This window comes from Octopus bimaculoides, chromosome 3 (assembly GCF_046866305.1).
Source record: "Octopus bimaculoides isolate indiv1 chromosome 3, ASM4686630v1, whole genome shotgun sequence".
NCBI classification, from domain to species: domain Eukaryota; kingdom Metazoa; phylum Mollusca; class Cephalopoda; order Octopoda; family Octopodidae; genus Octopus; species Octopus bimaculoides.
The window spans coordinates 69,900,480-69,924,878 of record NC_142930.1 but is presented as its reverse complement, the minus strand read 5'-3'; the positions used below and the strand labels follow the sequence as shown (position 1 = coordinate 69,924,878).

The 24,399-nt window shown below is 35.8% G+C and overlaps 1 protein-coding gene across 1 annotated transcript in view; it reads right to left on the bottom strand.

Annotated features, from left to right (window-relative positions):
* LOC106877404 (wings apart-like protein homolog) overlaps positions 1-24,399 on the bottom strand; it is a 215,924-nt gene that overhangs the window by 144,647 nt on the left and 46,878 nt on the right. The window contains exon 3 of the mRNA XM_089349203.1: positions 9,509-9,577. Coding sequence (XP_089205329.1) covers positions 9,509-9,577 — 69 coding nt within the window. The remainder of the gene's footprint in view (positions 1-9,508; positions 9,578-24,399) is intronic.

Here is a 24,399-nt window from a genome sequence, read left to right as displayed (position 1 = left end):
ATGGCTCTACCAGCTTGCTACCTTAAAAATTATAATGATAATAATAAATGCTCTGATGCAGTATCAGGCAGTGGCTTTCATGACTGCTGATCTAAACTGATTTGAAGTGTTGACATGTACATGTTTTGTCTTGGTGTAAAAAATGGGCTTCTGCTCTATACCACAGATTTGCTTATCAGTAGCTTGACCTCAATCACTTGAGCATGTGCCTTAGTGGCTGGTGATATGTACATCTCTAATCACAAGCAGAATTAGCAGGGGAACATCACTGCCATGTTTTGAGAGGGATTCTTTGGGGTTTGGATAATTCACTACTGGAAACATGAATGTTGTGTTCATCATCTTTAAACAACCCTTATTCAAGAAGCTTTTGAGTGGGATGAGCTATTCAACCTGAACAAAATTCCAACGGGGCCACATCTGCAAGGTCATGAGCTATCTATCTTGATATGAAGTTACCATGTTGTGCACATATGATTATGTTGCATGTGTCTGGTATACCCTTATCAAATGGGTAGTCACGATGGGTATATTGGGCTTTGTATATTTGTACCCCAGTATCACTTTGATGGCATGTGCTGCTCTCTATCAATAGGAATGATTTCAAATTTTGGTACAAGGCCAGCAATTTCAGGGGAAGGGATAAGTTGATTTCATTGACCCCAGTACTCAACGGGTACTTATTCTATTGACTCCAAAAGGATGAAAAGCAAAGTCAACCTCAGTGGAATTTGAACTCAGAATGTGAAGACAGAAGAAATGCTGCTAAGCATTTTGCCCAGCATGCTAACAATTCTGCCAACTCACAGCCTTAAATAATAAAATAATAATAATAATAATAATAATAATAATAATAATAATAATAATAATAAAAAAGAAAAAATATATCAATGATGATTTCTTCCCAATTTATTCAATATAGAAAAACTTATTATTAATTCTAAATCACTAAAGATTCCATTTCTTAAGCAAGCCATAGTCTCAGTAAGAATCCTGCTGTCATAAAATGTCAGCAACAAATGGTCATAGTGATAAAAATTTTATGATGGAGACATTTATGGCCTTTTTTTTCCTTAACCATTTTGATACCAACCTGCTTAAGACTGTCCCTGGTTCTGTGACACAAAGTTCTTGTTTTAAACTAATCTAAGTTAAACCCTTCTATCAAAATTTCATATTAAGTTATGTTCCAAATATGAGCATAATAAAAAGTTATTGCACAAAATTCTTCATTCTTTTCGAAATAACCGAAGCAAAGGCAATGTATTTCAATACAACTATAGTAAAAGAGGGTTGATATAAAGCAAACCGGTTTTCTTGAGATTGATGTATTAAGCTAAGCGAAGAAATTGTTGAGGGTTTGTAGTTAGAAGCAAGAGTTAATCAGGGATGATATTGCAGGTAAATACATTCACAAGAGAGGATTTAGTGCAGACTGTTCGGTTAGGTGGAGTTAAGAAAATGGCAAGAAGATAAGACATATGAATTGACCGTGTAGATGTATGAAAAAGTGACATAGATTTTAAATCATTAAACATATATATTCCATTACAGAATAGAGTTCCAATATAGAGGACATTATACTCTACTTAATTATCTATTTAGATTTTACTCAGAAAAAGAACTAATTAGTCAAATCTCACTAAAGTTTAGTTCATCACTCTGCTGTATCCAACCAACTGCTTGTGCTACTATCTCTATAACACCTACTGAATTGGTTGGTAAGATTCATTTGCAAACTAAAAACTCTAAAAACCTTTCTATTTCCTACTATTCTCAATAGTTCTATTTCTCGAGACCTTTATCTAAGTAGTTACTCACAATTTTCAGTTTCTAGAGAAGCATCTTTCTGCAACTAGCTAGCATATGTTTCCACCCTTCATTAACTTTCGTCTCAGCAAATACACACTGACTCTACAGTCTTGCTGCCATTCTCTCCAGGAAAGTATATGCCGATTTTTAACTACTACTCCTCCCTCCACCCCTCCCTTTTGCAACAAAATTAGAATATGAAGTACATGTCAGCAGCTACGAAGCTGCACTGCTGAATAATTCATTTGACATCCAAGTTTTCATCTAACTGTTTATCAATTTATGTGTTGTCATATAATAAATATTGGTTGCTGCCAAACAATGACAAGACAAAACAGAATTTATTGAAGACTTTGATACAGAAAATATCAGATCCCCATCTTAAGATAGAAAGACATGTTCCTGGAATATCATTTTAAAGATAATGAACATTATTGTTATTAATAATTTAAATTTTTATCTTGACTATGTGACTTGGTCTACTTGAATCTGACAGCCAACTATATTATCTTTAGCATCAATAAATTTATTCAGTGGGTGACAGAGGGAGTGGAATCTAGATAAAATGCTTCAGTATTTCTTTCTCTCCTTTACATTATGAGTTCAAATCTCTTCATAGTCATATCTTCCATCACTCTAGAGTCAATAAAACAAATACTAGGATACGATGAAGTTGACTGAATGAACTAAACCAACCACCTTCAGTTAATAGCCTTTTTCTATTTCGTGTAAGAAATCAAAAATATAGATTTAAAAACAAAAAGACTATTGGCTTGTTCTGATAGAAGAAGCTATGCCTGTGGTTTTTGCAGACCCTCCCAGTCTGATTAGATCAATGCTCTTAATGTTGTTTTAATTGCTGCAAGTTGACAACTACGGTGGGGCAGAAGAGAATTTCAGAAGGTTGGTATTCTGGGAAAGAAGGATTAGGAAAGTGGTTAGTGTGAGGTGTGAGTGTAGGATACAATGGCTATGATGAGAGAGGGAGAGGCAAAAAAAGTCAGCAGTGTGTGCGTAAAGATGGAACAAGATGAGCCAGTGCCAAAGATCAGAGGCCACTCTAGTATAAGTAGAAAAGCCAGAGAAAGGAGACGGTACATATATGGACCAGAGGTTGGAGTGTGTTCATAAATGACTTCTTTCTTTGGATGCAGTCTAGGATGCTTGTATGTGGTGTGTAATGGCAGCAGCATCCTAGGAGTGTGAGATACACTCCACCTGAGAATCTCACTTGAGACTCAAAATTTAAACAACTAAACTGTTCCTCTTAAGTCACAGATCAGTATCTTTCTTTTAATATGACTATGTTTTACCATATAAATTATCTATAAAAAAACAAACAACAAAACCCCATCATGGTTGCTATGACTTATACTTGTGATTCAGAATCCTCTAATATTTCTAGCAGCCCTATCACAAGGCAAATTAGAGAATGACTAAGTCAGAGTAACCTCAGTTGAGTTTACATTTGTCAAGGAAACAAAACACTTGTCACATAAGAGGCAACAGATTTTTTTTTTTTTTCCTCAAAAAACATTTGATCAGAGTTAGACTGGCGTGAAACGTTATGCCTTTATGATGTCTTAATGATATGAAGAAGAGGAAGATGTCAAGTATGAGATCTTCATTACACATTATCGTTACAATGGTTTAGTCAACTAATTTCTTGGCAGTCATTTTTAATTCATTAGAAGAACAATTGTTTAGATCTTATTTTGAAATATTTTTAGATGTCAGCAATTTGACAACCGAGCTGAATTAATACATTGTCAATTTTGATGAATATAACTAATTATTCACCTAGTTTTCTACAATAGTTTTGTTCACACAGAGTTAACATTTAACTTGAAACTGCATGACTGATACACAATAGCAAAGGAGAAAATAATACAATTTATAGATAACCAAATCATGGCTTTTGTTAAATATCTTATACTCAGTAAAATATGACAAAAAGAAAGCAAAATAAATAAAAAACTTGATGAAAGGTAAAATGATAATGAACATTATATTAAAAATATGCAAAATGACTGTAACAATCATAGCATTTTTTTAGATAAGAGATTTGTTCCAGTAATATACAGACCTGTCCTTGTCAGTGTAATATTGTATATCAATTGAATATTTGTCAATAAAAACTACTAAACGTACATTATTGTGTTATATTTATTTATATTAACAGCAACTTCAAACAAGTTGTAAATGTTATTCCACAATGAAACCCAATGATTCAATTATTATTTCAATAAAAGTTATATAGAGCAAATTACAGATGTCAAGGAAAACAAAATTATTTAAATATCATTTGTTCATTTCACATCCAATTTTTTCCATGCTGACATGAGTTGGACAAAGAAAACAAGATAATTTAAATATATCTGAGAACAGCAGATTATCTAAATATATTGAAAAATACTAGATTATTCAGATATGTCAGAAAATACTAGATTATTAAGATACATCAAAGACTATTGGATAATTTAGATTGTTTTGAAGCAAATATCTCATATCTAATATCCCAATGACTCAAATACAGATCCTCAAATTGAATAAGTTTGTTTTTGTTAATAGCCATGTAACTACCAGACAGGTTGACACTAACAGACATGCCTATGTCATCACCTCTCAGGCCAATAAACTAATACACTTATGTTGCTAATAAACACGCCTATATCACTTTTCTGACCAATCAGTATCTTAGACTGATGCTATATTAAAGTCATATCACAGAGGAGCTTACCAACTGGAATTGTTACTAGAGACCATCAGGCATGCTGCACAGTCCAGTTCAGCCTAGTGTGGCATGAGCCAGTGTATACAACTGAAAGATGCAGTATCAAGTAGCAGTGTTTCAAGCAGTTGTGATGGCAGTGGAAATCACAACAAACATAAGCAGATAAGTTTATGATATCATTAATTCTGATTCAGTTTTTCCTGGCAACCTACATATTACCAAACAGAACTGTGATCAGCTCAACAGTCATAATTCCAACTAGTACACCTGCAAGTGAACTGTGATGATGATACTGAAGAAAATATCTGTTTATTTAGATATACTGAAGAGAATAACTGATTCAATGACAATGCTGCTCAGTGTTAAATTCATTGTGTTGAATCATCAAACATTTTGAAATCATATTTCAATAAAGTAATGAACAGGATATACACTGTGTAATAATTTTTTTTTTTTTTTTTTGCCTTTGGTCAGCAAGTGTTATTTCCTTTTTTGCTTCTATCTAGAAATCAAAGAATGACTACTATTCCCTTCAAACTTTGCTTTTGTCACCTGGACATCAATGTTTTTGAAACTGACCTATTTTCCATTACATTTGAGACAAATTCAGCACTGAATTGCTGAAGTAGAAATATTGTTATAGCAAATATTTGTCCTTCAGTTGCTTGATTATAACTACTTGAGCATATCCATTAGTGGTGGAGCATCATAGTGATATGCTGAGAGGGATTCTTTGGGGTTTGAGTGAATGTAACAAAAGCAAAGTCTGAAGGAAAAATTGGCCATTTCTCATACTTTCTAATGGTAAGCAAGTAGGAAATAACAGTTGCTAACCAAGGACAAAAACCATGCTACATAGAGTTAATTAGACATGATCTAAATAAATGCTGATTTCTTTTTTAAGCATTAGAACAGTCACTGAAAAGAAATCGGTTTAGTGAACTTCTGGGCCCTTTACGTAATAAACTGCACAATACAGAAAGTAAAGGTTACTCTAAACTGAGAAGTCAAAACCAAAACATTTAATTTTTGTCATAGAATCTGGTATTTTCTAATATCTAAATAATTTGGTATTCGCTACAATTTGTCAAAATAATTTTTACTCTTTTATCTTTTACTTGTTTGAGTTATTAGACTACAGCCATGCTGGGGCACCACCTTCATACAATGAGCTTCATTCAGTTAATGTTTACCAAATCCACTCACAAGGCTTTGGTTGCCCCAAGGCTGTAGTTGAAGATGCTTGACCAAAGTGCTACACAGTGGAACTGAACCTAGAACCATGTGGTTGGGAAGCAAGGTTCTTACCACACAGCCACATATATCTAAATAAGCTGGGGTTTTTTTTTATATATACACAAATAATTTTGTTTTCTTTGATCTGATATTGGTGTGTTCATGTCCTCGTAACTTAGCAGTTCAGCAAAAAAGACTGATAGAATAAGTACTAAGCTTACAAAGAATAAGTCCTGGGGTCAGTTTCTTCAACTAAAACCCTTTAAGACGGTGCTCCACCTTGACCACAGTCAAATGACTGAAACATGTAAAAGAATAAAAGAATATCTAAATGATCTTATATTCTTCCATATATTTAAATGATCTTATATTCTCTGATATATGGCCCTTTTTTGTTCATGAGACAAGGAGATTACAACCTCACTTAGAAACTAGTGGGGTTGGTGACAAGAAGGGCATTCAGTCACCCCCCCACCCAAAAGGATTTTGATTCCAATCACATATCGCAATCTTATTTAGATTTGCATCAACATAAAATTTTATGCACATCTAAAATATTTGATAATCTCCTCAATATATTTTAAATAAGTTGATATCCCCCAATATATCTATGGTACAACTATGTAGTTAGCAAAAGAAAACTTAAAACATAAAACAAGCTCAAGCCTTTAGCATTTAAACTGGCTATATCTGGATCAAATATCATAAAACAGGTTCTTTTATTTTTTACTTGTTTCAGTCATTTGACTGCGGCCGTGCTGGAGCACCACATAGAGCAGTTTTAGTCAAACAAATCGACCCCAGGATTTATGTTTTAAACCTAGTACTCATTCTACCAATCCCCTTTGCTGAACCGCTAAGTTATGGGGATGTAAACACACCAACATCGGTTGTCAAGCAGTGGGCGGAGTGACAAATACAGGCACAAAGACATACACACATAGATATATATACATATATATATATATATATATATATATATATATATATATATATATATATATATATATACATATATATATATATATATATATATATATATATATACATATATATATATATATATATATATATATATATATATATATATATATACACATATATATATACATATATATATATATATATATATATATATATATATATATATATATATATATATATATATACATATATATATATATATATATATATATATATATATATATATATATATATATATATATATATATATACATATATATATATATATATACATATATATATATATATATAGATATATATATACATATATATATATATATATATATATATATATATATATATATATACATATATATACATATACATATATATACATATACATATATATATATATATATATATATATACATATATATATAAATATACATGCAATGGGCTTCTTTCAGTTTCCGTCTACCAAATGCATTCCTGAGGCTATAGTAGAAGACACTTGCCCAAGGTGCCACACAGTGGATCTGAATCTGGAACCATGTGATTGGGAAGCAAGCTTCTTACCACACAGCCAGGCCTGCACCTGAATATCTACATCAAATATTCAACCTGCTTTAAGTTAAAGCCAGCCAGATCTGGCTTCTTGCACCTACCCTACAATGTAATTTAAAAAATAAACAACCACAACAACGAAATCTTGAAGTAACAAGATAATGCATGATTAATTCAAAACAATGAATGAATAAGCATTAAATTTGACAGAACAGTCTGAATGATAAAGGGTTATGGAAGTGGGTCAATGGCACAAATTAGGTAAAAATAAATCAATGGATGCTGAAAGATGCATGCCAGAAATTCTCGGTTAAGTGTAATTTACCTTTGTTGGAAAAGGACAACAAAAACCTCACAATAATCATTAGTGACTCTTAAAGAAAAGTGGAATCATTACAAGAAATTAAAAACTAACATGCTTAAAGGAAAATTCTGATCTTTGTTAGAATGTAATAGAGACTACATCATCATCATCATCGTTTAACGTCTGCTTTCCATGCTAGCATGGGTTGGACAATTTGACTGAGGACTGGTGAAACCAGATGGCTGCACCAGGCTGGATGCCCTTCCTAACACCAACCACTCCGAGAGTGTAGTGGGTGCTTTTACGTGCCACCGGCACGAAGGCCAGTCAGGCGGTACTGGCAACGGCCACGCTAAAAATGGTGTATTTTATGTGCCACCTGCACAGGAGCCAGTTCGGCGGCACTGGCAACGATCTCGCTTGAATATCTTTACACATGCCAGTTTCAGTCTAATTGGATCTCAGTCAAGAAAGGATTTTACAAGCAAAAAGAATTAATTGGGTCTAGTCATTTTCATATATGTCACTTACGACATCATTCCTCAACTTTGGTATCTTAATTTATGCCACTGGCCCACTTTGAGTTATTTCCCTTAGCTAATTTACACTACTCTTACCACTGCTGGCCAAAATTCTCCATAAATTCTTCATAATATGATAAAAAAGATGTTTGCCAATTAATCAAGCAGGCTCTTGTTTGACTATGCTTTGCTGATGAGGTACAGTAAGGCTGAAACATAACCATAGTTGTCACCTTGAAAGAAAATGAATTTTCTGAAATAAATTCGAAAATTCTTTAACTTATCACCTTGTTTCTTTGAGATTCACTAGCAATCTTCTATCTTTACTTGTCAGCAACCATGCTGGGACACTGCCTTGAAGAGTTTAGTCAAACAAAAAAACCCCAGAACTTATTTTACGTTTTAAGCTTGGTACTTATTTTATTGGTCTATTTTGCCGAACTGCTAAGTAACAGGTCCATAAACAAACACTGGTTGCAAAGCAGTAGTGGTGGACAAACATAGCACTCACACACATACATATGACAGGCTTCTTTCAGTATCCATTTACCAAATCTACACACAATGCTCTAGTTAACCCAGTATATGGTAGAAGACACTCGCCCAAGGTGCCATGCAGTGGGACTGAACCCAGAACCATATGGTTGAGAAGCAAGCTTCTCACCACACAGCCATGTCTGCACCTATTATTACTGTTCAGCTTTTGTTTTCATTCTGCAGCTGAGAAGGGAAATGTCAGTTGAGAAATCTTTGTTTACATCAGGAAAAAAAAAACAACAAAACATTTTGACATTTTGATTCTGTGTCATATAAGTCATTTATATTTGCACTGAGATATAATTTAAAATATATATGCAAAAAGATATTCTTTGCATAATTCTAAAAAAATATTCCAATAAATTTAATTGTTAAAAAAAATTAATAATTTCACCCTGCAAAGTTCATTTTTTTATATTTCACAAATACAGCCAAAATTCAAAACATTTCTATAAATTCAAATTACTTTGTCAAAATGTAATGCCTATTTACTCATATTGCTTTCAATTCATCATGCATTATTTTGTAGCAGTGAAAATTCAATGATATGCTTCTTTATTTTTAGAATGACATTGTAGGGTAGGTATGAGAGGCTGGATCTGGCCGGTTTGAACATAAAACAGGTGGGATATTCGGGCCGGATATGGCCAGTTTAAACACTTAAGGGTTAGAGATGATACATAATGACTGAATGCTCGCCCTGCCGCCAAGTCTAGTCTGAAGACATAAGAGGAAAGGATATGAGTTTGCCAAGACTATGACACTGTTTCAACAAAATGTATGTTATACAACATTATAGAGCATACTTGAGAGCTAATTAAAGTTAAAGATACTTACTTTTTGACCAATATCTTCATCCATATCCATCACCCAAGACCGTGCATTATATACAGCTTTTGATGGAGACTGAAATAAATTGAAAAAAATACAATCTTACTAAAGAGGAAAAACAAAAAGTAAATAAAAAAGAAGCAAATATATTTACTGCAAAATAATGCATGTTGATAACAGATAAATTACGTATGTGGGAGTGTGTTGTGTGTGTGCATGAGACACACACACACACAGAGAAGCAGGAGCAAAGAAGGTAGTCTTTCATCTTTTAACTTGTACTTGCTTCAGTCATTTGATTGTGGCCAGGCTGGAGCACCATCCTGGAAGGTTTAGTCAAATAAATCGACCCAGTACTTTTTTTTTTTAAGTCTCACACTTATGCTATATTGGTCTCTTTTGCCAAACTACCAAGTTACAGAGACATAAACAAACGAATACTGATTCTCAAGCAGTGATAGGGAGACAAATATAACACAGACACACAAATATACACATAGACATAATATATACATATATATATATATACATCATCATCATCATCATCATCGTTTAATGTCCGCTTTCCATGCTAGCATGGGTTGGACGATTTGACTGAGGACTGGTGAAACCGGATGGCAACACCAGGCCCCAGTCTAATTTGGCAGAGTTTCTACAGCTGGATGCCCTTCCTAACGCCAACCACTCAGAGAGTGTAGTGGGTGCTTTTACGTGTCACCCGCACGAAAACGGCCACGCTCGAAATGGTGTCTTTTATGTGCCACCCGCACAAGCCAGTCCAGGGGCACTGGCAACGATCTCGCTCGAAAATCCTACGGGAGCCAGTCAGGCGGTACTGGCAACGGCCACGCTCAAAATGGTGCATCTCATGTGCCACCCGCACAAGAACCAGTCCAGGGGCACTGGCAACGATCTTACTTGGCTTGCCGGGTCTTCTCACGCACAGCACATTTCCAAAGGTCTCGGTCAGTAGTCATCGCCTCGGTGAGGCCCAATGTACGAAGGTCTTGCCTCACCACCTCAGCCCAGGTCTTCCTGGGCCTACCTCTTCCACGGGTTCCCTCAACTGTTAGGGTGTGCCACTTTTTCACGCAGCTATCCAAATCCATTCTCACCACATGTCCATACCAGCGCAATCGTCTCTCTTGCACATCACAACTGATGCTTCTAATGTTCAGCCTTTCTCTCAAGATACTTACACTCTGACGGGTATTCACATTGACATTACACATCCAACGGAGCATACTGGCTTCATTCCTTGCGAGCTTACGTATGTCCTCAGCAGTTACAGCCCATGTTTCACTGTCATGTAGCATGGCTGTTCGTACGCATGCGTCATACAGTCTGCCTTTTACTCTGAGTGAGAGTCCCTTTGTCGCCAGCAGGGGTAAGAGCTCTCTAAACTTTGCCCAGGCTATTCTTATTCTAGCAGCTACACTTTCAGCGCACCCACCCCCACTACTAACTTGGTCGCCCAGATAGCGGAAGCTATCGACTACCTCTAATTTTTCACCCTGGAATGAGATAGAAGTTGTTTCCTGTTTGTTTACAGTCTTTATTGCACCTGAACACCTGCCACAAACAAAAACTAACTTGCTAGTTAACCTGCCTTTGATGTTGCTGCACCTCTCATGCGTCCATAGCTTGCACCGGGTACATCTTATAGAGTTACTACCTACTCCTTTTCTACATACTGAGCAGGGCCATCTACCTGAAGGGGTTTGTGTTTTATCTACCTTCCTACTTATTAGGATTTTGGTTTTAGCTAGGTTGACTCTAAGGCCCTTCAATTCTAGACCTTGCTTCCACACCTGAAACTTCTCCTCTAGTTCTGATAGTGACTCCGCAATTAGGGCAAGGTCATCAGCATAGAGGAGCTCCCAGGGGCAACCTGTCTTGAACTCCTCTGTGATTGCCTGGAGGACTATGATAAATAAGAGGGGGCTGAGGACGGAACCTTGGTGGACCCCTACCTCTACCCGGAATTCATTGCTGTACTCATTTCCAACCCTCACCTTACTGGCAGCATCTCTGTACATGGCTCGCACAGCTCTCACTAACCATTCTTCTATCCCAAGTTTCCTCATTGACCACCAGATAAGGGATCGGGGGACCCTGTCAAAGGCTTTCTCCATGTCAACGAAAGCCAGGTACAGAGGTTTATCCTTAGCTAGGTATTTCTCCTGCAACTGTCTCACTAGAAATAAGGCATCAGTAGTGCTTTTACCTGGCACGAACCCAAACTGCATCTCATCTAAATTGATTCGCTCCCTAATTAGTTGGGCTATGACCTTCTCTGTAACTTTCATAACCTGATCTAACAGCTTGATGCCTCTGTAATTATTTGTATCTAAAGCGTCAGCTTTACCTTTGTAGCAGTTGACTATGATGCTGCTACACCAGTCATTGGGTAGGACTCCTTCGTGTATCACCTGGTTCGTAATACGGGTGACTAGGCTATAGCCAACACTGCCAGATATTTTGAGCATCTCTGCAGTGATTCCTGATGGGCCGGGGGCTTTCCCGGTCTTCATACTCTTAATTGCTTTATCTACCCTGGTACTATCAACTCGGATAGCTGGTCCCTCTATTGGGTCGACATATGGCAGGCTCTCTTTCTCCCATTCATTCTCTTTATTAAGCAATCTATCGTAGTGGCATCTCCAGACCTCTTTCTTTGCATCCTCATTTAGTGCAAGCGTACCATCATCCATGCGAACACATTTCTCTCCTACAACATCACTATTCTCTCTCCTACACTGTCTTGCAACACGAAATACCTCGAGTCTTTGGTCCTCACAGCGCAGAACATTGGAAAATCTTTCCTTATCTGCTTCCCCTCTGGCTAAATAAACCTGTCGCCTAGCCTCCCTTCTGGCACATTGGTACAATTCCCTGCTACCACCGTTCTTCCAGTCCTTCCAAGCCTGTTTCTTTTGTCTAATAGCCCTGTCTACCTCCTTGTTCCACCACCACGTTACTCTGGGTCGGGAGGGGACCTTACACCACCCACAAATCTGGTCGGTGGCTTTCAACAGGTTGTCTCCAATTGTCTTCCACGTTGTATGATGCTATATCCCCTTCTATTTCGTTAAATGCTTCAAGTAACTTGTCTCTAAGTCTCTGTCCGTTTGCAGGGTCTTTAAGCTTCCACACCCTTCTCCTCCAAGCCTGTTTAATTCTGGGCACCCATTTTGCCTTGATCCCAAAGTCGCTAACTACTAATCTATGTTGTGGGGTACATTCTTCGCCAGGGTAGGTTTTGGCATTTATAAGCCGCCCTCTTTCCCTATTTCTGGCGAGGATGTAGTCGATTTGGCTAGAGTGTCTGCCGGAGCGGTAGGTGACTAGGTGACTGGCAGGTTTCCTGAAGTTGGTATTGCAGACCATAAGATCGGTTGCATCACAGAACTCCAGCAGTCTGGTTCCCTCCTCGTTGCGAGAACCATAGCCTCCATGTATGCAATGGAAGCCTCCAGCACGACGTCCGACATGACCGTTGAAGTCTCCAGCCACAAAGAGAAGGTCCTTGTCACTCGTCAACGAGGTAGTTTGCAAGAGGGTGTCATAGAATTGGTCTTTCAGACCATCTGGTAGCCCCGGTTGAGGTGCATAGGCTGAGATGACAGTAGCTAATCTATGATGAAGCACTAGTCTGATCTTAAGTACTCTGTCACTTACTCTAACGACCTCGATTACCTTATCCACCCATTTCTCTGCTAGAAGTATTCCTACGCCCCCGACCCCGTCAGTGTTCCCTGCCCAGAAAATCTTGTACCTGTGTTCTTTGCCTGTGAGGAACCTCGCAGAACCTCCTCTCCATCTTACTTCCTGGATGCAGCACATATCTACGCGTCTCCGTTCAAGCATCTCAACAATTTCACCAGATCTACCTTTCAGCGTGCCGACGTTGAGAGTGCCAATCCTAACAGTATGGGTGTTGGGGGTGTGGGCCTGTAGCCTGGGAAGGGGAAAAGCAGTGTCGTGTACCTGAAAATAAAACTTGCAATTGGAAGAATTCATAAGCAAAACAGTACCTACAACCTGCAAACATTACTCAAACTTAATGCGCTACCCAAAGGTAGGGGAGAGGATGGCCAAGGCCACTAGATGGGTTCCAGGGGAGACAGCCGAGGATGACAGGATGACAGAGGAATGCACTTCCGGTGGAGGGGGTGGGAGGGCGGGTGTACCATCAGTGAGGAGATAGGGCTCTTAATCGTAGATTTTAAATATTTGAGAGACAACAATGCATAAATCGTAATTTTTAAAAGAGCAATGAAATCTAGGTGAATAGAATATATACGTAGCATGAATTTAGGAAGCTTAGAAAATGTATAAGTATGAATTTAAGACAAAAACTGAATTCAATTGAATTTCATGGAGAGAAACAAGATAAATAATAGAGGGCAGACTAAAGCGCGAAGGTATGAGATGTTTGAGGCCGTAAATAAATAAAAATCTCTATCTTATCTGCATCTTGGAGACTTCGTCGTAGTATGTCAGCGGAGAAGAGATTGAGATAATTTAGAATGGATTTCTCATTTATATATACCCAGAACCTGAAGACCTTAAGGAAAAACTACGAGAGAGAGAGAGAGAGAGAGAGAGAGAGAGAGAGAGGGACTGATTTAGAGAGGATGGAGGGGTATACAGAGGCATGGCGGGAGAAAAGATCATCATCATCATCATCATCATATATATATATATATATATATATATATATATATATATATATATATATATATATATATATATATATATATAAAGAGAGAGAGAGAGGGGGGACCAGTCAAGCAGCACATCACGCTGTAATTCTTGGGCTGAGAAATCAACACTTAAAAGCCATAATTTTAAGGAGCGATAAGAATTTTTGAATAAAGGAAAATGGGTAGGGGTGGGTAGGTACCGTCAGCGAGGAGATAGGGCTCTTAATTGTAGATTTTAAATACATATATATATTATTATTATTATTATTATTATATGTATTTATTTTCTCTTAGTTAATAATTAACTCGGACAAAATAAATTGGTTAATAGATACCAGGGTAGCAAAGATCACAAAATGACTGTGGTGTAACTCCTGTTTATGAGGTAGAAACTCCTTGTTATTATATATATATATATATATATATATATATATATATATCTTTTAAATTTGTTTACAGGAAATGTTTTGAATATGTAAATAAAGCTCCTATTCCATTATGCTGGCCACAGTCTAATGATGCTGACTGGTGAACCATATTTTTGGGGGTTGAATCAAGTTGTACTGATCATAGTGTAAAATAAATATAGTAATACTAACAATAACCTTTGGATGGAATTTATAATCATTTAATGTATTGCTATGCAAGTTTCCACTAATCACATGTCTCTTAAGGTCACAGTCTGTTGTATAGTGTAGTCCGCAGTATCTGTGGGCATAGGGTAAGTCATCTTCATGGATTCATGTCTTCATGCACATAGCAATGCATTAACCCTTTTGTTACCAACCCAGCTGAAACCGGCTCTGGCTCTGAGTATTATTGTCTTGTTTTCATAAGTTTTGAATTAAAATCTTCCACCAAACCTTAGTCGAATTTATGTTCCTAATACTAACTGAATAATAACAAAGTTATTTTACTAAATTCTTTGTTATATTTAAAGTAATTGAAAGAAACACAGAGCATCTCAGAATAAATACAGTAACAAAAGGGTTAAATGTTTATAAATTCCATCCAAGGATTATTGTTAGTATTACTATATACACAGACTTTTTTCAGTTTCTGTCTATATATACAGGCTTCTTTCAGCTTCTGTCCATCAAATCCATTCACATGGCTTTGGTTAGCCCAGAACAACAGTCAAAGGCACTTGCTCATGATGCCATGCAAAGAGATAAGCCAAGATTATGTGGTTGGGAAGCAAGTTTCTTAACCACACACACAGAGACATGCCTGAGTAAAAAGAAAACCCATATAACAATATTGAAAGGAGAGTTATGGTATACCTTCTTATATAGTAAAGATGAATAGAACCATACTGCTGCAGCAGTAGCAGCAGTAGCACCATCATCATTTTAATGTTCAGTGTTGAAATGGAGGAAGGCTACATTTGGCAATAGCATAGAAGATGAGCATATTAATGATCAAATTTAGATCAATGCTAATTAATAACAGGGTATTATTGGGCAAGGCATTAGAGAAACTCCCAATACTGAATCATCTGTAAATTTTCAACCAGGATTCCGCTCATCAAAGATGAAATAACTACCCATGTAGTAGATTATTTATCATTACAATTAACCTAAAAACAGTCATGTTCACACATAAGCTGTAAAGGAAAGGGGATATTTAATTGAGTAACAAACTTAAGCTTATAAAATTGCTATTTCATTTTAACCTTTCAGCATTCAAATTACTCTATCAAATGTAATGCTTACTTATTCACACTGTTTTGAAATAACCGTGTTGACTTTAAGAATGACATTGTAGGGTAAGTGTGAGAGTTCAGATCTGAGCAGTTTGAACATAAAAACTGGAAGAATATTTGAGCCAGACACTTTATTTCATGTTGCTCCAGTCCACTCAGCTGGCAAAAGTGAGTAGTACCTGTATTTCAAAAGATCAGCCTAGTTACACAGAACATGTTAAGGGTACATGTGGAGTGCTCAGTCACTTGCACATTAACTTCACAAGCAGGCTGTTCCGTTATTCAGATCAACTGGAACCCTCATCGTAACTGACGGAATGCCAGTTTATCTCCTTTCAAAAATATGAAGAAAGAATAAATACTAATTAATTAACTCTCAAACCCTCTTATTACCCTTTTAAAGTTTGGCTTTTATATTTCATGTGTATATGGTCAAATTAAACATTAGAGAAAATACAGCATTTTCAATAAATTTCTATACTTTAAATTCCTTCAAGAATTTTGTTATTTTGTAAAAACACTTCAATGACAATATTTTGAGAGAAAAATCATTAAAAAAGTATTCCCCAAAATAACTTCCTTTTAAGATATTTACTGCATATTTTGAATTTCAGAATGGAGGGGGAGAAAGAAAGAAAGAAGAGAGAGAGAGAGAGAGAGAGAGAGAGAGAGAGAGAGAGAGAGAGAGAGAGAGAGAGAGAGAGAGAGAGAGAGAGAGAGCAAAAGGGAGATATAGAAGGAGGAGAAGAAGAACACAAAGACAAGAGAGAGAGAATGATCTGTTTTTGGCAAGAAACTGTATCAAACTGTACAATAAAGACATAAAGATATCAGGAGAGAGAGAGAAAGCAAGAGAGAGAGAGTGAGAGTGAGTGAAAGAGAAAAACATCTTGTACACATTATGAGAAGTTTTCCATGGAGCCAATGAGGGTTAGAACAAATAAAAATCAATGATGTTTAAAATTGATGAATCGTCAGCTCAAAGAAAGAAATATCTTGCTTCCTTTCACTACATTTTAACATTCTCAGTGAACAGAGATTGTCTAAGAAACAGTTTTGTCAAACAGAATCTATGAAGCGCTTACACAATTATTGATTATTTCACTGATAGCTATTATCTTATGTGTTGCTGTTGTTATTTTTGTTTAATTCAGAACACTACAAAAAAATTTGGCCCTGTTTTGCCAAGCATCTATACAATATGTCATCCATATAAACTTTTGATAATTTAAATAGATACTCAATCAAAACTTGATGAAGTACATGAATTACTGCCACTGATGAACATAACAATAAGGACAAGACAACAGCCACAACAGCAGCAACAACTGCAACACCTGGCTTTGCAAGACCTATATATCTGTTTGTATCACAGTGTGATGAAAAAGACAGTATTGAAAACAACAGTACTGCTCACATCAAGGGAGCTTTTTTGTGCCAAACAGGCTGGACACAACTGAACTTCAGTAAAACAGCAGAAGATGAAGTTATATTTAATTGTGGAGATCAAATTACAGAACAGTGGAGTAAAACTAAGAAATGGAGTTGAGTTATGGAACAGTAGAGGTCATCATCATCATCATAATTATTTAATGTCCGTTGTCCATGCTGGCATGGTTTGGGCAGGTTGACCAGGGCTAGTAAGCTGAGGGGCTGCACCAGACCCTAGTCTGATTTGGCACGGTTTCTATGGCTGGATGCCTTTCCTAATGCCAACCACTCTGAGAGTGTAATGGGTGCTTTTGGGTGCCAGTTGCATGACACCATTATCTGCCACAACCAAGTTATAAAACTGTAAAACTGAGAGGGTGTTATTCAATGTAAAGAAAACAGTAAATGTTTTATGTTACAGCACTCCTGTGGCTCAATGCTAAATTTGGAGGGAGTCAACTAAGAGAAGAATTTGTGAAGAATTGTACTTCATGTATAAAAAACATCAGTCTATTAGAAATCAACTTTCCTTGTAATAACAGTTCCATACTTTGATCTCACATATTTATAATTTGGCTCCCCACAGAATTTGACTGCCCTGCAACTACTAGGAAAGGCATTTAATAACAAAGGACAGGCCTAATGCTTTATATGTGGTACCCAGTAGCTGGTAATTTGACTCCTGGTAATTTCACACCCAGTGAAACTGACTGGCAGTCACATTAACCAGGGGCCAAATTATCAGAGTCAAAATACTGAGTGAAATTACCAGGTGTCAAATTACCTAGAATCATGGTACCCTATAGTGATTAGGATATCTGGCTCTTGATAGTAAGTTTGTGAGTTCAATTCCCAGTGATACATTGTGTCTTTGAGCAAGACACTTTATTTCATGCTGCTCCAGTCCACTCAGCTAGCAAAAATGAGTAGTACCTGTATTCTAAAGGGCCAACCATGTCACATTCTGTATCATGCTGAATATCCCTGAGAACTATGTTAAGAATATGCATGTCTGTGGAATGCTCTGCGACTTCCACGTCAATTTCGCAAGCAGGCTGTTCCGTTGATTGGATCAACTAGAACCCTTGCCATTGTAACTGATGGAGTGTCAGGTGCCCCATAGACAGTCTACTAAACAATAACAATAATAATAAAAATAACAACAGTAATTTCAACCACAAAGGCCACAATAAGAAATAGTAACAAATATCGATGTAGCCCACCCACATCAGTCAGTTAATTAATGTTACAAAACAATTAAGGTGGTGAGCTGGCAGAATTGTTAGCATGCTGTGCAAAATGTTTAGTGGCATTTCATCTGTCTTTATGTTCTGAGTTCAAATTCCACTGAGGTTGACTTTGCTTTCATCCATTCAAAGTTGATGAAATAATTACCAGTTGAGCACTGGGGTTGATGTACTGAGTTGAGCACTGGAGTCCCCCACAAATTATTGGCTTTGTGTCAAAATTTGAAACTAATATTACATTTTACAGTTTTTATAAGGTTAAGCAGGGGAGAAACAAAATCTTTATCTTTATCTGCATAGCACAGTGGTCTACTACAGAGCGCTTTTCCCACAGAAGGACCTGAACTTAGCAATTGAACAAGTCAGCAGATCATTCAAAGATACAACATCATGACTGCAACTTACAGTCAACAGTACCTATTTACCTATTCTGAAGCTGTTGAAAATTAAGTGACTTGCTTTAGACACAACACAACACCAGTAATAGGATACAGAACATTGACTTCTGAGTCAATTACCCAACATTCTATCATCCATTCATAAATCATATTTCAACAGCTTTTCAAGTTAGCTTTGTCAATGACAAAAATTTTGGGTTGTTGCCCAGATGTATTATACAGATGTTCCTGGGTTGCAAAGTCAAGTCAAACAATTTCTAAGAAACCTGATTTCTGAAAGTTCAATACAGCATTACTAACATATAATGATCTACAAGAAATGGATTATAGATTTACTAAGGGAGTGTCGTTTGTTGTTGTTGTTTAGCACCATACCTATGATTAAAGGCAGTCCAGCTACGACCAACTAGTCTTTTCAAGGGAATCTTGAACAACATTATTTAATGTAGTGGTTCCCAGCCTGGGTCCATATGACCCCAGGAGGTCCATATAATATTTTTGGGGATTCATGCAAGCAAAACAGTAAATTGTGGCCCCATGTAAAAATTTTGCTTTATATCTTTTTATTGCAAGAAATAACTAAGTTTCTTTCTCGAATGTTAGACATTGTTCAACTTACACAAGTGAATATGTGATAAACAAAATAGGAATTTTGAAAAAAGTATCTATAAAACTAGATTTTAAACATCAAATGGCTATAGGGGGGAAGGGGGACCAGAATAGAACAGTAATCAAAGGGTTCGCAGATAAAAAATGGTTGAGAACCACTGATCTAATGTGTGCAGTAGGATATGATTTAAAGGAGATCTGGCAGTTATTTCTAGCAAAGTGACCTCATCAGGCTTCCTTCCCTGCATGAGGTCAACTTAAAAGAGAGTTGATAGGAAGGGTTGCCCAATTTCAAAAACAAAGTGGGTGTGGGTGTGGGTGAAGGAGACTTATGATGCTTGTCAAGAAATATAAGTAATACTAAATCAGATACAACCACCATTGCTATCTGTATTATGTTGAAGTTCAAACATTTGTAAGATTCCAAAGTACATTCAACATGAATATGAATATAAGAATAGTAAGGAAGATAGCTCAGTATGTTATAACTGAATGCACAATACAACTGTTGACATTCACTTACTGTTCCTTAGTTTAATTGGTTCATTAAAAACGAGCCACAGCTATTTTAATCCCATGTAAGTCAATAAATGCACTTCCCTAGAACAGGATCTAATTCAATAATGGTGCTTAAAGACTGACATTCATACATGAAGCTAAATATGCTAGTTTCTGCTAAAATTAGGATGAAGTTCAATTTTTGTTTAATAATTAGAAGTTAGTCGTGCTTAGCTAAATATTTGTGCATCAGATAAGTATATCTGGCATAATTGAGGCTTCTCTAATCTTTATGCATATGAATAGCTTATTGAGGTTAGCATATTTGTTCCTATCTACTGAAAGTAACAACTTACAAAATCATTTCTTTTTAAGGATAAAGTTGAAAAGCTCTTCGTTATTGATTTTGTGTTTGAATGAATAAGTACAACGAGAGAAGCAAGATCAGCTTATAATCTTACAGATGCTTCACAGTGACTTCCAAGCTGAACTGGAAAGTCTAAGTTACTTGATAAAAGCCACTTCAGTTTCTACTTGACTAATAAGCACTAAAGAAATCAGTCAACAGGAATTTTCACTGACAAATTAAAAATTATCTTTCCAGTAACTTGGTTAAAAGAATCTGTATAAATTATAGCAATAACTGAAAATAACTGCTAATCTTGTTTATTTATTTATTTTTTGTTGTTTTATTTAGCTTAATAGCCTTGTAAATATTTTCCAAGACAACAAGTATTGTTTTTACAATTCATTAAATGCATTAGGTACAGTGTCACCAAAACTGCCTCAAATAACAATTTTATAAAACACTAACATTGTCCAACTATTAAGAAACATTTATTATGTACTACTGCCAGTAATAAGCTGCATACTAAACATTAAAATAATAGTGATTAATTAAACATAATATAATGTTATCGTTATTTTGTTAGTATAATTTGGCAATGAAAACCAAATCTGAATAGCACAGATGTGATATTGTAAGTGACCTGATGTATAAAGCATGTAATAGTTAATATGTTTTTTAAAAAAAAAAACATGATATCTGAAGATAAAAGTATGACAATATATCCCATGACATTAAAATAGATATTAACGAAGCCCTTGAAAGTCGTATAAATGTAATCTTCATTAGTATTCAAAGACCTGACCTTTACATGGTTTCTATCAACTCAATCAAAAAGGTCAGTAATTAAAAAAAAATGTAGTTGGAGAAATGCTTTCTGGTTGAGATCTTCATATAATAATGTAACAAAACAAAGTAAAAGCATTTATGTAATTTTGTCATAAATTCTTCATTCCTCTAATGGAATAATAGGCAAATGATGACAACTGAATCAGCTGCATTAGACCAACAATTTATTATGCTTGTTTCAAACCACAAATTGTTTTGGAATTGCTACCTGCTTAACTAAAAATATTAATGCTAAATTTTCAAAATGCAACAGATTTATCTTGTCTTTTACTTGTTTCAGTCACTGAACTGCAGCCATGCTGGAGCATCACCTTAAATGATTGAGTCAAACAAATCAACTCCAGTACATGTTTTTTTGCTTTATTTTTTTTTAAAGCCTTGTAGTTATTCTATTGATCTCTTTTGTTGAACTACAATGTTATGGGGATATAAACAAACCAGCATCATGACAGGCTTCTTTCAGTTTCTGCCTACCAAATCCTTTCACAAGGCTTTGACCAGCCCAGGGTTATACTAGAAGACACTTGTCCAAGGGACTGCACAGTAGGACTGAACCCAAGATCACATAGTTGGGAAACAAGCATCTCAACTACACATTCATGGCTGAATAATTTAAATGAAATTACTGTAAACCATTGCTTTAACCATTTGGCACTAATTTTTAGAATGATATTGTAGGGGAGGTGTGAGAGGATGGATCCAGTCAATTTTAGCATAAAACACATAGAATATTAGGGCTGGTTTAAATGTCAAAGGGTTAAAGTTTTTCTACTACCTCTACGTTGAATGAGACAGGTAATTGCAGAGTTTTATTTTTTTTACTTAGTTCCTCACTACACAAAATAATTAGTAAAGAATCATCCCTGCTGCTCTTCACATACCTCTACTTTAATCATCAACAATCATCGCTGCCTCTCCGAACCCCAAATGACAGAATGTCTTAACAAAACAAATACATGTACAGAGCCTTAACTCTTCAGCATTCAGATTACTCTGACAAATGAAATGCTTATTTATTACAATCAACATCATAATCGTTTAATGTCTGTTTTCTATGCTGGCATGGGTTGGATGGTTTGACCAGAGCTGGCAGGTTCCAGTTGTACCAGGTTCCAGTCTGATTTGGCTTGGTTTCTATGGTAGATGCCCTTCCTAACACCATCCACTTTATAGTGTGCACTGAGTGTTTTTAATGTGGCACCAGTACAAGTTCATTTACATGGTGCCAGCAGGAGTGCTTTTTACATGACACCAGCACAGGACTCTTGCAGGGCAATCCTCTTCACCATGGGAGGCAACCTTAACACATCTGCTGTGGAGGATGGGTCTTCTTGAGTACAGCAAGATGCCAGGTATCTTGGGTACATTGTTTTAAATTAACCATGCATTATCATGTACCTTTGAGATTTCAATGATGTGACTCTTTATTTTTTTTAGAATGACATTGTAGCTAAGCATGAGAGGCCAGATCTGTCTGATTTAAACATAAAACAGGTAGAAAGTCCAGCTGGATATGGCCAGTTTAAATGTGAAAGGATTAAAAGACATTAGAGTGGTTTTACATGACATATCAACTTCAATTGACAAACTTAAGTCAAAATTTTAAAATTTCAGCTTCAGCTGACAAATATATTCCCATTATAGAAGCAATCTAAATAGAAATTCAGCTGCAGATTAGAAACTGATGCCCACTTCTTTGCTTTAACATATAATAATATTGTTTCAAACCAATGCCAAACTGTTATACTGCTTACTACAAATATTTATATATATATATATATATATATATATATTGTTGTACTTGGGGATGGTCATATTGCCAGTTTAGCCAATATATATATATAATCAAAAATATTTCTGCCACATTTTCTTGCCTAATAATTGTTTTTCTGCCCTACATTAACATATTTTTGTTGTTATGCAACAGTCATATGGAATATACATTTACCTTTTGCTTGGAGCAATGAAGAAAGAAATAACAAAGGTAGCTAAAAATTGCTAAGATATCTAATAAGGAAAAAACGTCTGTCTGTTGTTTTAAATTAAGAGTAGTTTCATTCCAGCTACTCTTAACTGCTAATAGCTACTGACTTATTCCCCTTGATAAGAACTCTTCTCTTATTGTTATGTTTTATGACACTCAGGAATTATCACAATTTAATTAATCATCACTGCAAGTATGTTGTTAAAAGAGTTGACTAACTACCAGGCTACAAGTCAAAAATCTCAGAGCTATATAATGACATAACAATATAAGAATCATTAATTACATTGTCTGACATAAGTTGCAACAAATAAGCTTCTTCTTTTAACTCCAAATCAGCCCTCATCCTATCGTATATATTGTTCTTAGATATGTATCGAGAACAATATTATCTGGAAAATTTTTTTTTTTCTGTGAAACAGTTGTAATTTGAGGGAGATTTGGCTATCTTCTTAGTTTGTGTTAATAACATAGTCTACTACCACTGCCACCATTGCTACTGCTGCTGCTGCTCCTCCTCCCCCTTCTCTTTCTCCTCCCCCTCCTACTACTACTACTAATAATAATGGTTTCAAATTTTGCCACAAGGGCAGCCATTTTGGGGAAGGGGATGAGTCAATTACATTGACCCCAGTGTACAACTGGTACTTATTTTATCGACTCCGAAAGGATGAAAGGCAAAGTCGACCTTGGCAGAATTTGAACTCAGAACATAGTGGCAGACGAAATACTGCTAAGCATTTCACCAGGCATGCTAACAGTTCTGCTAGATCAATGCCTTCATAATAATAATAATAATAATAATAATGATTTCAAATTTTGCCACAAGGGCAGCAATTTGGGGGGAGGGGATGTGTCAATTACATCGACCCCAATCTTCAACTGGTACTTATTTTATTGACCCCGTAAGGAAGAAAGGCAAAGTCAACCTTGGTGAAATCTGAACTCAGAACATGAAAACAAACAAAATTCCACTAAGCATTTTGCCAGGCATGTTAACAATTCTGCCAGCTCATCACCTTAATAATAATAATAATAATAATAATAATTATTATTATAATAATAATAATAATAATAATAATAATAATAATAATAATAATAATAATAATAATAATAATAAT